Raw genomic sequence first — 19,604 nt, forward strand, 5'->3', positions numbered from 1 at the left:
CCAACAAGAACAGATCTACAAGCTTTTTTGCTGGCGACACCGTTGTACGGGAGCACGACAAGGCTAGTTTGTGGCATTCATCGGTCAAGCAGGAAAGGAAGACTGTATTAATAAAGGATTAATTATATATGGCGTAACAGTTCAACACTTTAAATGTCAATTGTTTCATCTGTTTAATGACTTGATGAATTTCCATTATTGTCAATCATGGAGGAAATCGTCATCCGTCCGGCAACACAAATAACACATTTCACTTTGTGACAATGGTGTTCAGGTGTTATATTTCTTGATCCGAGGGGAAGTAATTTTCATCATCGGTAGATGGCGTTATTGCACCACACACGAAAAAATCATAATGCAACTAACTATGTAATAACCTCGCCTCACCAGGCTTGCCACAACTATGTAATATCGTCTAATATGCAACGTGTGTGTGTGTGTGTGTGTGTGTGTGTGTGTGTGTGTGTGTGTGTGTGTGTGTGTGTGTGTGTGTGTGTGTGTGTGTGTGTGTGTGTGTGTGTGTGTGTGTGTGTGTGTGTGTGTGTGTGTGTGTGTGTGTGTGTGTGTGTGTGTGTGTGTGTGTGTGTGCGTGCGTGCGTGCGCGCGCGCGTGCGTGCGCGCGTGTGTGTGTGTGTGTGTGTGTGTGTGTGTGTGTGTGTGTGTCGTTGGTCGATTGATTGATTGATTGATTGATTGATTGATTGAAAACTTTAACAGTGTAGAATAAGCACAGGAAACAGTTATGATCTTCCTCCATTTCAATTCATCAGTTCAGAACATTAATGACATACAATATAAAACATTCAACTTTTACGCTACAGTAAAAATAAATAAAATAAGTATAGCCTCGTTTACATGGTAATTCCATTGTGCTGTTTATTTTCTCTTCTCGTGTTACTGTTACATCGTTGCTATAACGCCCAATGCCCCAATCAAATGAGGGGTTTTCCTTCACGTCACGGTTTGTTTTAAGGCCATCATCATGGGGGTGTGCGTAATATTTTTGAACTGTCGCTGCGTGCGTGTTGCAGCAGCGAGCCAGGCAGAGAGGACCCGAGAGTCGAGTAGAGACTAGAGAGAGTGAGGCTCAGACAGGGGGACAGTCACCACCAGACGACTCGAGAAAAAGTGGACAAGCTCTGCCGTAATAATAACATAAGAGTTTTCTGAAACTATGTCTTTCATTCTGATGAAGAAGAAGAAGTTTAAATTCAAGGTAGACTTCGACTTGGACGAGCTGTCTTCCATTCCCTTTGTCAACGGAGTTTTATTCTGTAAAGTTCGACTCCTAGACGGCGGCTTCGCCGAGGTGTCCTCTCGGTAAGAAACGGCAACTATTTATAGTAGCAAAGCAAAGCAAATTCCACAGCACCGCCACGCTGCTGTACTGTGCTTTTACACATCAGCTGTCCGTCCGAAGCAATGTGCAACGATTTGACCAATTTATTTTAAGTAGCTTGAGTGTTTTTAGGACATCCGATAATCTTGAGTTTATTTGTTAATGGATATTCCTTTTAAATCCTGCATGGAAACATCCCAGGATTCCCAGCCTATAACCACGGTATCATAATGATACACTGTGTGTGCAAACAAGGAACTGCTACTCTTTGACAGAACAATTATGAATGCATGTTTTCTTTACTCCCTGGAGTCCCTCCCTGGCCCTGCTCATGCAGTGCTGGTCAGTGGCTCTCGAAGTTAGTGGCTGCATGGGACCCTGCAGGGGTCCTTGAGGTGGTTCCAGTGGGTCCTCGCACCCAGCGAAATTAGTTACCGGTAATTATCTAAATCAGTTTAACTTTAACCCCTTCATTAGCCCTGTAAACATGACCCTCGTATTCATACGAGGGTCATGACGTAACTTCACCCTGGTCTTTGCAGACGCTACATTTACAAATAATTAAAATATATAAACATTCGCATTTCAAATATAAAGTACTCACAAAGTTTCCCACGGGTGTTAGTTAGTAGCAGCGCTAGCGATTAGAATTTCTGCATCCCGCGTTGTTTAATAAAAAGCATTTTTATCCGAGGTGTTATTTTGCCATTGGCTTTCAACTACGCGCCCCTATCGGTCGGGAGGAGGGTGGCACTCGGTGTGTTCGATATAGGTACGCTGACCGCCCTGCCAATACAGACTAATAGGCGAGTGCGCTCTCGGTGTGCAACTGTGGATTTCCCAAACGAACCCCGTTTGAAAAAAGTAGCCGGAGAGCTCGGACAAAAATGCTTTTTATTAAAGAACGCGGGACGCAGCAATTCTAATCGCTCGCGCTGCTACTAACTAACACCCGTGGGAAACTTTGTGAGTACTTTATATTTGAAATCTGAATGTTTAAATATACGGAAATCTTGTAAATGCAGCGGCTGCAAAAAACAGGGCAAAGTTACTGCATGACTGTCATGATAATTATCATGGCAGTCATGTTCCAGGGCTACCCCTTCATCAGCTATTTGAGAATAGCCAATCTACAAACCTCACTCTTGATAAACATGAACATTTTGGGAGAAAAATAATAATAAGTCAATTAACGTGTGTGTGTGTGTGTGTGTGTGTGTGTGTGTGTGTGTGTGTGTGTGTGTGTGTGAGAGAGAGAGAGAGTTGGGGGGGGGGGGGGGGGGGGTATAAAGGCCAAATAAGATCCATATAAGATTTTGAGAATGGTGGGGGTCTTTGACAAGAAAAAAGTTTGAGAACCAGTGACAGACAGTGGGCTATATGTTGGATGGTTTTCTATTTCTAACTATAACCACAATTGTTTCAACAATTACCATTGAGGTTAAATCAATGCACATATTTTCTATTGTCTATGTGGCATGTTATCTCTTCATGTTGCCATAGCAACGGAGCAAAGAGGAATCTAAACAGTGCAAACCCACCACCAGGGCTTTGGCTAAACCGTTTGTTTAAGATTGAGACCAGACAGCGTCCTGACCAACCACTGACAGAGTACAAGACCGGGACACTTAAATGAGTCACTGGAAAGAAACGGACATAAGCATAGCACATGCCAACCACCAATGGTTGTGTGTGTGTGTGTGTGTGTGTGTGTGTGTGTGTGTGTGTGTGTGTGTGTGTGTGTGTGTGTGTGTGTGTGTGTGTGTGTGTGTGTGTGTGTGTGTGTGTGTGTGTGTTTGTTTGTTTTCTATGGCAACTGCCAGCATGAATGTTCTGTATGCGTTGTTTTATCCATTGCTCAAACAACCTCTATAGTTTGTCCAGAATCTAGGCTTTATTGTCTGATGCGTTGTCTGTATGTAATGTATTATATTATTAGCCAATTAAACCCATCTAGTATTTACCAAATCTACACCAAATTTAATTGACAAAATAGTAGATCTACAAGCTCACAAACAGTATCAAGTTGTTGGGAGCTTGTAGATCTCTTATTGTCTCAGAATGTTCACCCCAGGATTGGGACGCTAGGGTCGTCCTCTTGTGGTCCGTTTCCGTTAACCCATTTGAGCAAAGTTTAGAGGAGGCGGTCTCTCCATTTACTGAAGCTAGCTGTTCCCAGTAGGGTTGAAATCCCAAATTACAATTCGTTCTTAAGAGTAAGACTTAATGGTCCAATTCCATAAAGGTTCCCTTTAATGATTCCCTGTAGGGTGTGTGTGTGTGTGTGTGTGTGTGTGTGTGTGTGTGTGTGTGTGTGACGTGTGTATATGTGTGACGTGTGTGTGTGTGTGTGTGTGTGTGTGTGTGTGTGTGTGTGTGTGTGTGTGTGTGTGTGTGTGTGTGTGTGTGTGTGTGTGTGTGTGTGTGTGTGTGTGTGTGTGTGTGTGTTAGTGTACGTACTTGAATAGTGCTTGGCCTCTCTCCCATGCAGGGAACCGGTCCAGGCTAACTGTGTTCAGTGGAAGAAGAGGTTCTCCTTTGTGTGCAAGATGAGTGCCAATGCGGGGACAGGAGTCCTGGATCCTTGTATGTGCCGGGTGTCTGTGCGCAAGGTACATTTGTATGGATGGCAACTTAAGCACTGCTTTGTTTACACTGCAAACATACATACACAGTCCCTATAAGAGCCTCCTTTCCACAGCTGAGTCACTGTTCGCAAGTGTGGTTTGCCTGGGCTAGTACACACCGTGAAATCCTCACTGTAACCAAATGGACCCACAAAGGTTTATTTGGTGACATTTGTAGGCTACATTACAAATGGATACATTAACAGAGGAACTAACTAGTGTGTACCTAGTTCATAGCAAATAGTCTAAATTTGTATTTTCAAATATTTAATTTATAAACTAGCCAGACATAACGACAAAGCATAAAAATGTGAGCTCACTAATATGTTTGCTGTCTCTTTTTGTCCTTTTAGGAAATGAAGGGAGGGAAGACGTATACAAAGGTGAAGTAGCTCTCTTGAAAAGGAGCAGCCAGCCAGCCAGGCTGGCATTTATATAACTCAAGTGTTATGTGATTCATATTAGAACATTCTTATCACAAAGTTAATATGATAATGAGTACTATAGCTTCCAAGGGCATTGGGGGCATCTTTGTTAAGGGAGTGTTTGTTTGTAATTGCTCAGACTCAGTTTCCGCCTTTGGTTACTGATTATTGTGAAGCGAACCTTTCTGTGTTATACAGTAACACTCACTGAAAAGCAGACAAGCAACAATAACAAAAAAAGGTTCTCTCTACCTTGGGTTATTATGGGTCCATGTTTTAGTTTTTAAAAATGTGGCTTTCCCGCAAATGTAGTTATAGTTTTGAAATATTAATTAGTTTGGTGTTGGATTTCAGTTTAGGTTTAGTTAATGTTATGAGTGCATAAATAGTTCTATTCTTGTTATTTAAAGAGAAGTCTTGATTTAGAGAAGCTAAAGGTATATAAAATAATGCATGACATCATATAAAAATGTGATTTTACGTGCAATTATTTAGTATTAGTTTGTTTCGCATGGTTAATTTAGTTTTTTCATTTCATTTTCTGGGGGGGTTTAAACTTAAGTTTTCATTTTAGTCTCAGTTAAAGTTATTTTTTACCTTCTAGTTTTAGTTTTAGTGAACTAAAGTAACCCTATAGTATGTAGGCCATATAGATATTCTAGAATTCTAGGCTTACTATACTATAACTCAGTCAGTGGTTCTCTACGCTTTCAGGCTGTGACCCTCAAAATAATCATATTTGAACTGGGGACCCCCATATAACCTGATACGCACTTGGAATGGAGTTGAGGCATTACATGTTCGGCTCCACAAATAAAATACATATTGGGAAAATAGCAGATCTAGAAGCTCACAATAAGTGAGGCGTTGTGAGCATGTAGATATATGCTCTTTTCACAAATTCTGCCTATTTTTTGGCAATTTGGCCAATGTTTGACCAGTTTTTATTGTAGTTTGTTGATTACTGTTGTTGCAGTAATGGTCTTTACTCTTTTTTCTTTTCTTCCTTTTTGAGGTATTAAAACGGTCTTAAATGTCCTTTAACTTCGCACTTCACTGTCATCTGGGGACCCCTCCCAAAATCATGTAGTGTTCCAGGAGGCTGATGGAACAGAAACGATTCTAATATGATTTGTCTACTTTAACTTTATCCAGCTGGGCTTTGCTGACCTGAACCTCTCGGAGTTCGCTGGATCGGGCAGTACCACGCGCCGATGTCTCCTGGAGGGATACGACACCAAGCACACTAGACAGGACAACTCCATCCTCAAGGCAAGCATAAATCCTCAGTTATACTTAGTTGCATGCCGGTGTCGTGCTCAGACAATTTAGCAGATCTACAAGCTCACAATGCCATCACGAATGTGACATTTGAGCTTGTATATCTGCTATTTACGGCAAGCAACACCAGCATGCAACTATGTATAAATCAGGCTCGACTCCTTTCTCAGGAGTTGTGGGAAATGTTTGGTTTATCCCAAAGTGTTTCCCAATGGTTCTTTCCTGATACAGTCCAATGATTCTACCTCCTTATCACCAGGTTTTCTAGAGGAGTAGAGGGGTATAGAGGCTAAACGAGAACACAATCTAGCTTGTAGATCTGCTATTTTTGGAACTGTGGTAAGTTTTGGGAAATGTGAGGATATGTTTTGAATTGAGAGACAACAGGTTGAAAGTGGTTAACCCCAAAAGGGACGTCATGGTTCTTCAGTAGCCACGAGAAGGGACAGCAGTAAAGGCAAACAGAAATATAGAAAATTAAACGTCAAGCAAAACAAAGAAATTGAAAAATGACGGTCGCCAATGAAATCTCACGGTACAGTTGGTAGGTACCCTATCAGTACAGGGAAATACAGAGGCTACTGTATACTCTGCACTGCCATGCCCTCAACCAAGTGAAGTTTACCTGTACAATAAACAGTCTGTAACTAGGGGAGTGAATACCAGGAAATGCAGAATGATGCATTTAGCTGTAATGCTCTGGCACGTCAGTAATGAAAGGCATGCTTGAACCTGTGATGATATACCGTAGGAGAGCATCTAAAGTTCTGAACTACCCTGGTAAACCCCTCCCCCTTTGTCTTCTACAGACTAGATCAAGGGGGAGGGGTTTAACAGGCTAGTTCTGAACTGCCTGGGTCCAAGAAATTAACTGCCATATGACATTGTATGTCATAATAGGTAAACTTCTTCTTTCAGCTAGTTCCCGTTCCCATTATTCATATTGTGAATTTGTGACCAGCATGTCATATTAGGTGAAAATAGCCCACGCTACAAGCTCACAACCCGCCATGTGAGCTTATAGTTGGGGCTATTTTCGGTGAAGAGATTCATTGTAGAGGGTAAAAAGGAGAGAGCCAAGCATAGACCCCTGGGGAACCCAAGTATTTAGGGTTTATGTGTTAACCACTTGTTGAGGCTTCCCTAAAACCGGTTTTCATGCCACAAGATTCGACCCCCTAAGGGCCTAAACATTACAAGGCAAACTGTATCACTAAGCACATTCAGTGTAGTGTACACAGAGGTACCGCGTCTTGTGCTGCCCAAGCTAACATTGGTTTGTATCTTCTTATTATCACACAGGTTGTTATCACCACACAGCTCATGTCTGGAGACCCCTGTTTCAAAACGTAAGAATATGTCTTTTCATACCCACACTGTTGGCATGTCTCTCACACTGAAACCACAAGCTGTGGTTTCAGTGTTTCAGCTCTGTATCTGAGCACAATCTGCATACAGACAAACCTACACAGGAAACTGTCATATCCTGTATGTCAGCAAACTGAAAAACCCACTCAGAGTTAAAAAAGATCACACCTGTGTGAAGTGAGCGGTGCTACTGTACCGTGTCGGGGTCCCCGCAACATCCAGACCCCCAGGAACGTCTGGAGACCCCTGAAGAAGTAACAGAGTTACCGTGTTGCAACTTTCTGTGCTCAGACAGTCAGACAGACAGATGTACGTAGGACAGACAGACAGACAGACAGAGCTGCGTAATTACTTTATTAAACCAACATGTTTCACCCTAAATGGTTTTGACATTTCTACTGTTGAGCTATAACAGAGAGCTTCCCCAGCAGCCCTCATAGCAGAGCTGAGCCCATAAGCATAAGCTTTTACGCTATTCGCTGCATTCATATATGTTTTTCTTTCCCCCATCAATCTGTTATTAGCTGTCATTACACAATACACACACACATCCATGCCTTGTTTATCCAACACGAGCCAAGTCATTTGGGATCAAGATAAGTAGGAAAATGCCCCTATAAATTATGTTATTTAGTCTGGAGTTGTCCTTTAAGACAATGCCCCATGCAGCACCAATGCACCATGATTAAGACAATGCCTCACACAGCACCAGGGTCAAAGGCCAGTCCACACCAATGCAACCCCAAGTTGCAACATGCAACTACTTGCAACCAACTGCCATTGGAGATATGTTTGCAACTAAGTAATTGCATGTTTATAATATCTCAAACTTATACAGTGCTTTTCTGAGTACCCAAAGATGCTTTATGGGGGGCAACAGGAAGCAACAAAAATAACTAACTTTATTAGGGGGGAAAAAACACTAAAAGCTAAGGAATAAAAACATTAAAACAGTGAAAAGAGTTAGCTAGGGAAAGCAATATTGAAGAGGTGGGTTTTGAAGGTTTGGAGGGTGGAGGCATCCCTGAGCGTTTTAGGTAGTGCATTCCACAGGGTTGGGGCAGCAAAGCCAAAAGCTCTGTCAAATGGTCTTGGGGAAGTCGAGGAGGTTTGCATCACCAGACCTGAGGGGGCAGGGACATGAGGGGACATGGCGTTTGAGGAGATCGCAGAGGTAATGTTGCAAAGAGTTGCATTGGTGTGTGGACTGGCCTTGAAGCTGTTTTGTTGCAAGGTGTTGCGAGTGACTGGTTGTATTGGTACGGTCTGGCCTTTAGACAATGCCCCATGCAGAACTTGTCCACTGTTGAAAGAGTGAGCAACAAGGAGCAGCACGGGACCAGCTCAGCACTCACTAGTCATGTTCAGACAAACAAGGGCCAGTCAACCACGGTCATGACGTAATAAACACACTCCTGGCAGAGCTTAGACCATGTGCACTTGATCACGCCCTCAATCTGCCTTTGTTACACGCATGCAGACATGCACATACACGCACCCACACACACAGTCACCAAGGAGGTGTCTAATGTCTAAACTGCATAGAATTGCCCAGTCATTATTCCTCCCACAGAAAGTGACTCATTGCGCGTGCGTGTGTGTGTGTGTGGGTGGGTGGGTAGGTGGGTGTGTGGGCTACAACAGCTCAGTGGGAAAACCTCAGATCGTATGTCTGTCCCTCTTCTCACTGTCGTCTCGTCTGTCGCATTGACTCTTTTCCTTCCTACCACACTATACCGTCTCATGTAACTCAGTAGCTCACATTCGGTGGGGTTTCCTGTCCTTTCGCTATGTCTGCCAAAGCGCAGAGGATGTTATGAATAAAGCCTAATTTATGTCCCGACTGTCGTACAAGGATGGCGCGTTCTGAAAATAGCAGAGCTAAAAGTTTACAATGCGTGGCAGATGCAATGCTTTGTGAGCTTGTAGGTCGGCTATTTCCAGCATGCAAAACTGTCGTACAGCAAAGTATAAATTAGGCTAAAGAGTTCACAGTCATTTCTGGCAAACAGATTGTTAGTTCTGGTAGAACTTTCCACTTATAGATGGCGTTTTAGGGCCAGGGTCAGACAGGATGCGTTTTAGAAGCTGAGGCCGTCTGATTTTTTAGTTTGTATTCATTTTTTTAGTGGAGCTAGCCCCTCCTATGCACAGCTTTGTGTGTTTCTGTGTATGAGCACAGAATGTTTTTGTAGCATGGAATTTGATGATCTGATTGGCTGATGTATGATAATGATGATAAGAGCACCCCTCACTTCACACAAGGGTAATTATTTTCTTTTTTACAATTTTTTGGGTGGCTTTTGTGCCTTTATCGATAGGACAGTAGGCTGACAGGAACTAATACTGGACAACTCACCCCGGTGTGTGCCCGTTTTTCCTCCCAGGAATTTTCACCAGTGAGGGGGATAACTTTGTAATATGCTATTGGCTGTTTGTATTCTTTTTGGAAAAATATAAAAAGATACTCCTGTGGAAAGGCTATATTATTTTACTCCTATAAACAATTTAGTATATGTAAGGTTTTGCCCACTCAAATGGTACAGATGGTCAGATAATCCCCACATATCCTACAACAACTTCTGTGAACAGACTTCACTGTAGTAGCTTTTCATAAATTATATTTGTACTGCTGTCATGAAAGTTTATAGTTTATAGTTTTATAGTTTATAGAAATTCAAAGTCCAGCAGTCTGCTGTCCAGCCTCTCCCACCCCTCACTGGGGAAAATTATGGGAGGAAAACAGAAACGGGGTGAGTTGTCTTGTTACCACAGGAACTGGGGAGAGAGAGATGGTGAGTGACATGCAGCAAAAGCCATTGGGAACGGGACTCGAACCCACAGCGCACTGTTAGGCTACATTGCAGTAGCCTAGGTGCCAGCGGTCTGGGGCGAGGCCGTACTTTTATAATCGCTATCAGAGAGAGTGAAGCTTGTATAATCAAACTAAATGTAATGCCTAGAATTCCAAGTCAGGTTGGGCCGTTGGGGGTCACCATACAGGTTCTGGGGGCCTGTTTCAAGAGCTATGGTTAGCCTTTAAGGTTTGTGAACCCTTGCCCTAGGCGGATTGTTTTCCTGTAAAAAGGTAAAAAAAAAAAAACTTTCAGGTCAGCAAGCAACAGTACAATCAGCTGCAGTAACTACTATTAATAAATGGGTGTGTTCGATGTAGGTGTGCCCAGAGCCGTGGGTGTGCCAATGTGCAATTGACAGTATAAGTATAGTCAACGTTATCTATGCTTTCACAGTGGTACACCTAAAGCCATCATGAATTGCATTAGCTCCATTGCTTACATCACGACCCGAGGTACGATAAGATCAGCCTTATGCAGCCTGCCTGCCAAGCAAGTGACGGGTGATAATGTGGTTGCTTTGCAAAAAAGCCGCTGCAAGCTGCTCTGTATTGCAGACTGCACAAAAACGGCAGAGCAGCACACACTGCAAAATGCATCCTGTCTGATCGGGGCCTTATGGCAACCTTTATTTTCATTAGCAGACGTACCTAAACACACATCGACAATGTGTGCTGGGTTAAAAGTACGTTTAAAAAGTTTAACCCAAGCAACAAAGATTGCTTTTTTAAACCTTGAGGTCCCTAATATGTTGGGCATGTCATTATATGCAAACATTATCAAACATTTTCTCACGCAAAACGGCTCAGGTTGCTAAAGAACACCGAAACACTGCTTATTGATTTATAGTACTGTATGTTGTGTGTTCCCTGTGCAGGCCTCCTTCTACTGCTATGACTCTGGGAATCCCACAGGCTGAGGCAGATTGTCTTAACGAGGACACCAAGGGGGGAGACAACCACCTATCTGTCATTAGTATGTATTTGTACTGTACTGTACTGTACTGTAGATTATTATTATTATTATTATATATATATATTTTTTTAATCTTAAAATGTTTTGTCCGTCCCAGCCAGGGTACAAATTTGCAGCTGTGAGCTTGTATATCTGCTATTTATTTTAAATAGCCAACGTATAAAATATGGATAAAGTGGTTGAAATGATTGTGATGCTCTATTAACAAATTTAGCTGGGGACCCCCTGGAATTTGCCGGTGACCGACAAATAGGTCCCGACCCACTGTTTGGGAAACAGTCCTGTACTCATGTACTGTACTGTACTGTACTGTACTGTAGCCTTCATCTAGTGAACTCTACTCTATAACCCAAATAACATCCACATCTTCTTCTTCGCCTTCCAAGAACTGGTGTGAGAACCCTAACCTTATAGAAATATCTTCTAAAAGGGTTACACACATGAAATAAGGGGCCACCTAGTACTGTATAGAGCCATGGGGGATTCCGGTCAACAAAAGTATAGAGGATTTAAGTGGTTAAAACTTAAAGTCTTACTGACATTTATAAGTTTATATATCAGTATAAATGAATGCCTGTCTTTGTTCCATATAAAATTAAATGTTTCTTACTGCTGTGTTAACACACAGCACGTTCAATTATTACACACAAAATCAAGATGTATGGTTGAGTTCATTTTAGCATAATTTCAGTGAGAGATGAAGATACTGCAGTGGTCAGTTTCAGTCCTTATCACGCTAACTAATGCTGACGTTTCGTTTGATTCTCTTTAGATTCTACAAGGAAGTCTGCATCCGTCCCTGATGAACTGGCAGCTTACGGCCACTCCAGGACCTCTAGCTATGCTAGCCAGGCAAGCCAGCTGTCAAAAATCTCAGGTATAAATGTAGCATGCATGACCACACACACACATGCAAGTACACACACGCACGCACAGGGGAGGATTAACGGGCCTGTTGGGCCAAGGCCCAGGGGCCTCTGAGCTAGGGGGGCCCTCGAGCTTCAGTCTCCGTGTGACCGCGTTGCTGTCACATGGAGGCTCAAGCTTAGGGGCCCCCAAAAAGTGCAACGCTAATAACAGTTATTACCTTCAAACTTTTTGCCAGTAATGGGCTTATGTCAATAAAATAACCCCAAATGTCCTAAACCAGTGGTTTTCAACTGATTGTGAATGAGGGACCGCCACCCTGACATAGAATCAACCTGGGGACCACTGTTGTGTTGGGTGGGGATATGGGCTAAGATTAATGCTCTTGTATCACTTGCTATATGCATCCCATGTTTATACAACATCCCACTGTGTCTCAAATCTCAACCAATGGTCCATTGATTGACTAATAATTTCCTAATAATAATGACAAATCCAGACATTCTGGTGAACTTCCCCGTCTTGAGATTTTAACTCCCTTTTTCTGTTGAATTTCTTGACTTCCCACTTGTCAGTAAATTACTGCGGTGTTGCACGGTCATCAAGCTCACCAGGTCATTCCGTTCACTGTTTCTCAACTAGTAGAAAGAAAATGAAAAAAAAAGATCTACAAATCCTACATTTATTTATTTAATTACTAAATGCATGGTCAGGGACCACATGCAATACCTCCACGGACGACCTGTTGAAAACCCATGTCCTAAACCATCATATGATACATGTTACTACAAGTGTTTAAACCCTCAGTTTATCCATAAGGCTTCCAGAGGGAGGTATTTGCATGTGTGTGGCCCAGGGGCCCTTTATCTCTAGATCCTCCTGTGCGCACGCATGCACACACACACACACACACAAGAAGACTATGCGCACAACATCAGCATCTCTAGCCCTCTTCTCTCCTTCTTTAGTTCTCTCTCACACATACGCTCTCTATCTCTCTTTCTCATACACAAAAAACACATGCTGTAAACACAGGGAAAAGCACCACAGATACATCAGCATCTCTCTCTCTCTTTCTCCCTCCAGTTCCTCGTGCACAGAAATAGACACATACTGTAATCACAGAGAAACGCAACACACATACCACATCAGCATCTCTATCACTCTCGTTCTCTCTCGTTCTCTCTCTCTCTCTCTCTCGTTCTCTCACTCCTCCCCTTTCTCTATCTGTCTCAAACGCACAGGCACACGCACATACACAGAGACCCAAATCAAACGTCTCATATCTCGCAGCAACAACTGCATAAGCTGTGGAGTCCTTGTGTCCTTACCTACAGCATATGAAGTATATAGCCTACTGTTTCTTGTGTCCTTCCCTAACAGGTTACACAGCATATGAAGTATATAGCCTACTGTTTCTTGTGTCCTTCCCTAACAGGTTACACAGCATATGAAGTATATAGCCTACTGTTTCTTAACAGCAGATGTAGTACAGTATATACTGTTCCTGTGTCCTTTAGCTAATAGCTTAGCCTCACACAGCACACATAGTATGTTGTGTCCTTACCTGCAGGTTACAGCACCAACCACTCGCGCTCGTCCAGCCTGACAGAGCTGAGTCACCGGAGGAATCCCTCAGGAAGCTCCGCCTCCACCGGCATCGGCAGCATCCTGGAGCCCAGCGAGCAGGGGGGGGGAAAGAACACGCCCCCGATGCCAGCCAGCTGCTACCACCACGTCCCCGAACGACCCTCCACCCCGGCAAAGAGGTAGAATAGACCTTACTCATGATCATAGAGCTACTGTGCATTCCAGATGTATTATTAAAGCTGGTGTAAGTGTTGGTTTCTTTGTTAAAATATGTGTCATATAGCTCTATATTCTGATAGCAGTCATTGATTGTATACATTATATACAGTGTTACAGGGGTCTCCCTGTCTGTCCTGCTCTTTAGTAATACATTTTCAGGTCGGGATACCAATTGTATCCAATCAAGAGAGAGAACTCACTCAAGTGATGAAACAAAACCAAATAATGGGTGTAGACAAAATTGAAGATGATTGGGGTTCTCTCCTGAACGGATACAATTAGTATCCCGACCCCCAAATATATTTTACACTGCGGCACTAGCGACACAATGTGTTTATGTTTGCCTTAAGCATGCCCCCGTGATGTCATGTGGTGGGTGGTAAAAGGGTGATAAAGGCACCCCTCACTTTGTTTGTAACCTCTTCCACGTCTTTCCATCAGACCTCCCATGAAGCAGCAGTGCTCTGTAGAGCACATGCTGAAGAGAGTGGACGCCACCAGGGTGGATGCTGACGACATCATCGAGAAGATCCTTCAGAGCCAGGATTTCAGCCACAGTCTGCTGGACTCCAGCGCAGAGGGTAACTACCTACCTACCTGCTGTACGCCTCACCTACGCAGTAGTCCTTCATTTAGCAGACGGGCATGGGTGGAACATCAGTTGATTGGATTGGATGATGTGTTTCTACTAGAATAGACAGACCTTTTATCGATACCCGAGGGACCTTCAGTTGTCATAGCAGCAGCACAGCAGTGAGGAGGATGAGACAAAGATAGAGTTATGGGCAGAGAAGAGAAGATCGAGGCTCAGAATAGGTCATAGCCGTCGTCACAAATGTGATGAGATCAGCTCATTTGGGCAAGAGGCTATGGCCAAATTTAGCCCAAGGAGTATTTTTCGTGCAAAACTAATGCTTGCAATGGATTCAGAATTATGAAAACCCCTTAGTTTGACCCGTCACATATGCTACTTAAAGCATAATTAAAATGTGAAATTTTTGCCTTATGTAGGATGGTAAAGGTACCCCAGCTTATTATGCTAATTATGAAAATAGACCTGTACGTGCCCGTCGGCCACCGGTCTACTTGAGAATGATACAACTTGGGAACCTAATAATACCCGTTAACTATCTGCCTGTGTCCCAGATCTCTGTATCTGCCAGTCTGCCTATGTCTGAAGAGTGCAAACTGACTGTGAAAAGTGGAGTGGTTAAGTAATCAATTTGCAGAGCCTTTTGTGGTGGTTCTGGAGAACCGTGGGTCCGACCGACTCGATACCTGGCACTGCACTCCCTGCGGGGGTGTGGAACACGTGTGTCGAATTTGAAGTCGGTGGGACAAACGGTTCTCGAGTTACGTGCATCACAACCGTACACACACACACACGCAGACACACAGAGACGTGGCACATTTATAGTAGGATTGCCCAACATATGCAAGTTAGCATCCGGCAGTTTCTAAATGCTGGGGACCCATACTCAACATTTCTAACATAAAACCTTAGGGTTCTCACATTCTGGCAAGTCATGAGGCCCACAGGCAACTAACCTGTGGGCCAGGGCCCTGTCTGCATGGCCCTCTGCGTCTGCATGGGCAGGTCACGTATGCATAATGTATAAGTAGACAGAAATAGATGCAGCGGTATGTGCGTTCTTCCTGTCACCAATAAAAATAGACCCAAAAGGGGGCACGGTGGCACAGTTGGTAGTGCTGTCGCCTCACAGCTAGAAGGTCCTGGGTTCGATTCCCACTCGGGGTGCTGTGGTGTGGGTGCTGGCGGCGTGTTTCCTCCTCCACGTCATCAGTGCCCATACCCGAAGGTGGGGTTGGCGAAAGGGCCTTTCTGTGTGGAATTTGCATGTTCTCCCCGTGTCCCCTAGGGTAGGTACCCTCACAAAAAACATGCAGTAATCCTGGTCTCTAAACTGCCTCCCCCTGGCCAGTCTGGGCGCCTGATGGAGGGGAAAGGAACTGGTTGGAATAACGTGTTCCTTCCACTACGCTACGTCCAACCAGGGAAACTCCCACCTGTCAGGTGTAAAGGAGCAACTTTGACACTAAAGCATGAAGGCAGCATGAGTTAAGTCCATTGCTCTCCCCAGGTTGGCGGAGGGTGTGTATAGCACAGGATCACATTAGTAGATTGACACAGGGGTGAAAAATGGGTTACAAAATATATTAAAAAAAAAATAGACCCAAAGATTTAAAGACTGACCTGGCCGTCTGTACTAATCGAGTTAGCACATAGGCCATAGGGTATGAACCAGTTGCAGACATAAATATCTTGTGCTATCTATCACCAGTAAAAATGGCATGATATATAATATGTACTGCATAACAGTAGTATGGATCAATATGTACATAATAGGCATGTTAGATATAATTAAATAATAAATAGAGGCATCGTTATAATGTAGAATAAAATAAAGTAATGTAGAATGAATCATATGCAGAATACATTATGCAGTACTATATGTAGTTAATATGTGCATATAGATATACTAGTATGTACAGTACAGCTTTAAACAAAAGAATGAACTGTATGGATCAGTTACTTAATATACAAAATACATTCCATTATAGGCCTACTATACAAAGCCCAGCGAATGCTATCTATAGAGAGAGGAATCTGATCTGATCCAATGGTTTCTTGTCTGACTCCTCTAAAGTTTACAGTAAGCCTCTCAATGGACATCCATTTTATATTGCCTTACTGTAAGTGCGAGTCATATTCATAGCATGACCTTGTACTGTACATTGATTGAGTGTACCGTGTGTGTGTGTGTGTGTGTGTGTGTGTGTGTGTGTGTGTGTGTGTGTGTGTGTAGAAGAGGGGCTCAGGCTGTTTGTTGGACCGGGTGGAAGCACAGCGCTGGGAAACCAACACACCAGGTACCAATAATACAATATAGAAATACTTGATGCCAAAGTATTGGAATCAAAATGTATTTAAAGTAAATGTATAAACATATTTTTAAAAAGTTTCCAAATAAATGTAGTGGAGTAAAGGTACAGTATTTGAATCTGAGATGTAGTGGAGTAGAAGTAAAAGTATTGGAAATAATCCACTAACTAAAGTAAAAGTAGCCTACCTCAAAAAGTACAGTACTTGAGTATACTTCCACCAGTACCACTATGACTTGCTATGTTCCACCACTGGTGTGATGTTATTGTTATGTAAGTTTGCAACTCACGATGTGTGTGGGCGCTACACTGTACACAACACCACCACCACCACCAATTCATGTGTTGACAATAACTAACTGTGGTAACAATCAATGAGTTTCTTTGACAACATTGCTTTATGGTTCTCAAATGTTTTACTTTCAAAGGCCCCCAATAACTCTTGAGAGTGGATATTATAGGTCCATTTGTATGCAGACTAAGGTCCAATCCACTTTATTTATGAAGCACATTTTACAACTAAAGGTTTACAAGTGCCGTACAGAAGAATAAAACTAAATACACTAGCTTTTCAGAGAACAACAGCAAACACAATAAAAAACGGAGATGCAAAACATGGACCATAGAAACTCAACAGGGTTGAAACTGGGGTTAAAAGCCAAGGTATAAAGGTGGGTCTTTAGGCGAGATTTAAAAGTCTCAATGGAGGGGGCCAGTTTGACATAGTTGATCTACAAGCGTGTCGCTTTGAGCTTGTTGTGAGCTTGTAGATTTGCTATTTTCGAATTAATTTTTTTTATTAATAAAATAAAATAGGCTTAAGTGATTAAATATCTCCATATGGAAAGAAACTCTTCAATTTGTGTATTTGTTGAGGCCTTTTAGAACAGATACCCACACTTGTCTCCTGTCAGCTAAAATCACACTTTTCTCTCTCTTTCAGGGTTGGAGCCGGGGCCTACGAGCAGGTGGTCATTAAGCGCTAGGCTCAGGGACGCGTGTGTCTGTCAGTAAAGGGTGCCACACTACTCTGATGTAATCGAGGGGTCCACAAGAAGGGGTGCAGGATGACCAGGGGAGATGAGGGTGCCATATTGGCAGTTGTCGGCTGCCTCGTTCCTGGAAAAGCTCATAGTCACACAACCCAACTCCATCTGACCCACTGCATCTGTGGAACACCAGCGCTCTCTAGTGTTCAAAGAGTGAAATTGAAGGCAACATTTCCAAATCTGCTTTGACAAGCGAGGTAACTGGTCCATTATAGGGACATTTACATGCGTCTCCTCGCCCTTTATAGCTCACTGACATGGGAGGAATATCAGTGAATCACAGTGCTACGTACTGTCCACCTATAAAGACTTTAAACCACTTTTCAAGATTCCAAAGATTCAGATCTTACATACGAGTGCACAACTAGTGTAAACTTTGTTCGATTTGGTTCCTCAACATTGTAGTGGCAGTAAAAAATAACAAAGAATGATAAACAATAGCAACAATTACTTAACATCTATACAATTAAAAAACATAGGCAAATCAAAATCTGTTTAACAATATGTGGCCTGAGCCATGAATGTTGTTTTTAATCTTTACTTTGTGACAGTGGACACATGTAGGCGGTAGCAGGTGCTAAACGGAGCGAGGGCTCTGCCTGCATCATTCTTCAATAAGCACAGAGTCCAACATTCTCTGTTGTCCCACTAAGATCAACAAAAGTTAAAGAGGACTCAGCAGGATGCAAGGGAAGTCACTTATACCCATTTCACACCGAATCAATGACCTGGGAAAGACCAGGCGTTGCTGTTGATGTCCGAGGGACGGTCAAGGCCGGTTATCCCATTCGTCTAGGGCGTGAAAGGGAAACAGGTTTCAGTTAAAAAATGGTTATGAATTGTTTATGATTCAGAGGCATACTAGTACAGTAGGCCTATATATGCGCACAGTAGATTTTGGGAGAACACCTTTACATGAAAGGAACACTGCATAGAATCAGAATCAGCCTGATGTGACATCACAATAGGGAATAGAGGAAGTCTTTAGTCAGGACTAAAGCCTGACTTAAGCTTCTTTCTCATATGAACTCTGGAAAATGTCCAGGTCAGGACACCTAAACTGGTAATTTAATGTTGAGGCCTGAGGGGCACCGGACATGACGTAGAAATGATGCCGCGGAAATCGCTACGATTAGTAGAAAGAGAACCACTTAGTTGTCCGCCGGTATCACATCCCGGAAATAGCCATCTGCAAGCTCACAGCGCATGGCATTGTGAGCTTGCAGACTTGTAGATCGGTATTTTCGGTGTTGACGCTATTTGAAAACGAGAAGAAGCAGCAAGAATGTGGACATCAGACGTGTTGTTGTTTTGTACTGTATGTTGATATCTTAGCACCTATGCGCACACATGAACGTGTGTGTGTGTGTGGGGGGGGGGGTTGTCTCTACTTATAACTGTATAATTAAGTGTAAATAATATTTCATCCCGCTACGGGCAAATATTTATGTTACTGAGACAAGTCACATGTGGTTTTCATGTCAGTTGCTGCTTCTTATGTTCTTTTTAATATGGAAAGATTGTACATTTCATGTAGCATATTTCTAATTAAATCATTGTTGGTACTGTAAATAAATATTCCACATCCTGGATCATTTAATATGTTGTTGGTTTTTTTTGGTTTTTCAATTTACTAGACCTGTACGTGCTCGTCAGCCACCGGTCTACTTGAGAACGATACAACTTAATAATACCCGTTGTCAACTTGTCATAGCACCCGTTTTAACTATCTGTCTGTGTCCCACCTGGAGATCTCTGTATCTGCCAGTCTGCCTGAGTCTGAAGAGTGCAAACTGACTGTGAAAAGTGGAGTGGTTAAGTAATCAATTTGCAGGTGTGGGGTTAGACTAGTGACGATGGACCCAAAAATTGGAGATACCCACCGGAGGTAGAACCAAACACAACATAGTTGTTCCTCATCTCTAAGGCCTCCCATACATGAAATGGATTCTTGTGTAAAAATATTTTACTGCAAAAGCGGTGAAATTGATATATAAAGTTATACACCCCAAACTAAAAATAAAGCCCGTCCGTCTGGGGGTTGAGGCACTTACAGTCATGTAGATTCACAATGGAAGCTCTGGGAGGTTCGAAACTTGGCATAC

The 19,604-nt window shown here is 42.9% G+C and overlaps 1 protein-coding gene across 2 annotated transcripts; it reads left to right on the forward strand.

The window, feature by feature from the left end:
• The first annotated feature begins 1,098 nt into the window (after positions 1–1,098).
• Positions 1,099–18,984, forward strand: LOC310870065 (EEIG family member 2-like). Of its 2 annotated transcripts, none has more exons than XM_083781087.1 (11): positions 1,099–1,320; positions 3,831–3,951; positions 4,320–4,349; positions 5,547–5,663; positions 6,975–7,021; positions 10,773–10,870; positions 11,643–11,747; positions 13,311–13,506; positions 13,988–14,127; positions 16,375–16,438; positions 17,394–18,984. In XM_083781087.1, exons 1-11 carry the CDS (start codon positions 1,175–1,177, stop codon positions 17,434–17,436), a joined length of 1,107 nt encoding a protein of 368 aa, XP_083637213.1. In that variant the 5' UTR covers positions 1,099–1,174; the 3' UTR covers positions 17,437–18,984. The 2 variants fall into 2 exon arrangements, with proteins under 2 accessions (XP_083637213.1, XP_083637214.1); XM_083781088.1 differs by lacking the exon at positions 1,099–1,320 and adding an exon at positions 1,687–1,776.
• Positions 18,985–19,604: the final 620 nt, after the last annotated feature.

The sequence above is a fragment of the Protomyctophum parallelum genome (assembly GCF_964188405.1).
Source record: "Protomyctophum parallelum genome assembly, chromosome: 14".
Taxonomy (NCBI): Eukaryota; Metazoa; Chordata; class Actinopteri; order Myctophiformes; family Myctophidae; genus Protomyctophum; species Protomyctophum parallelum.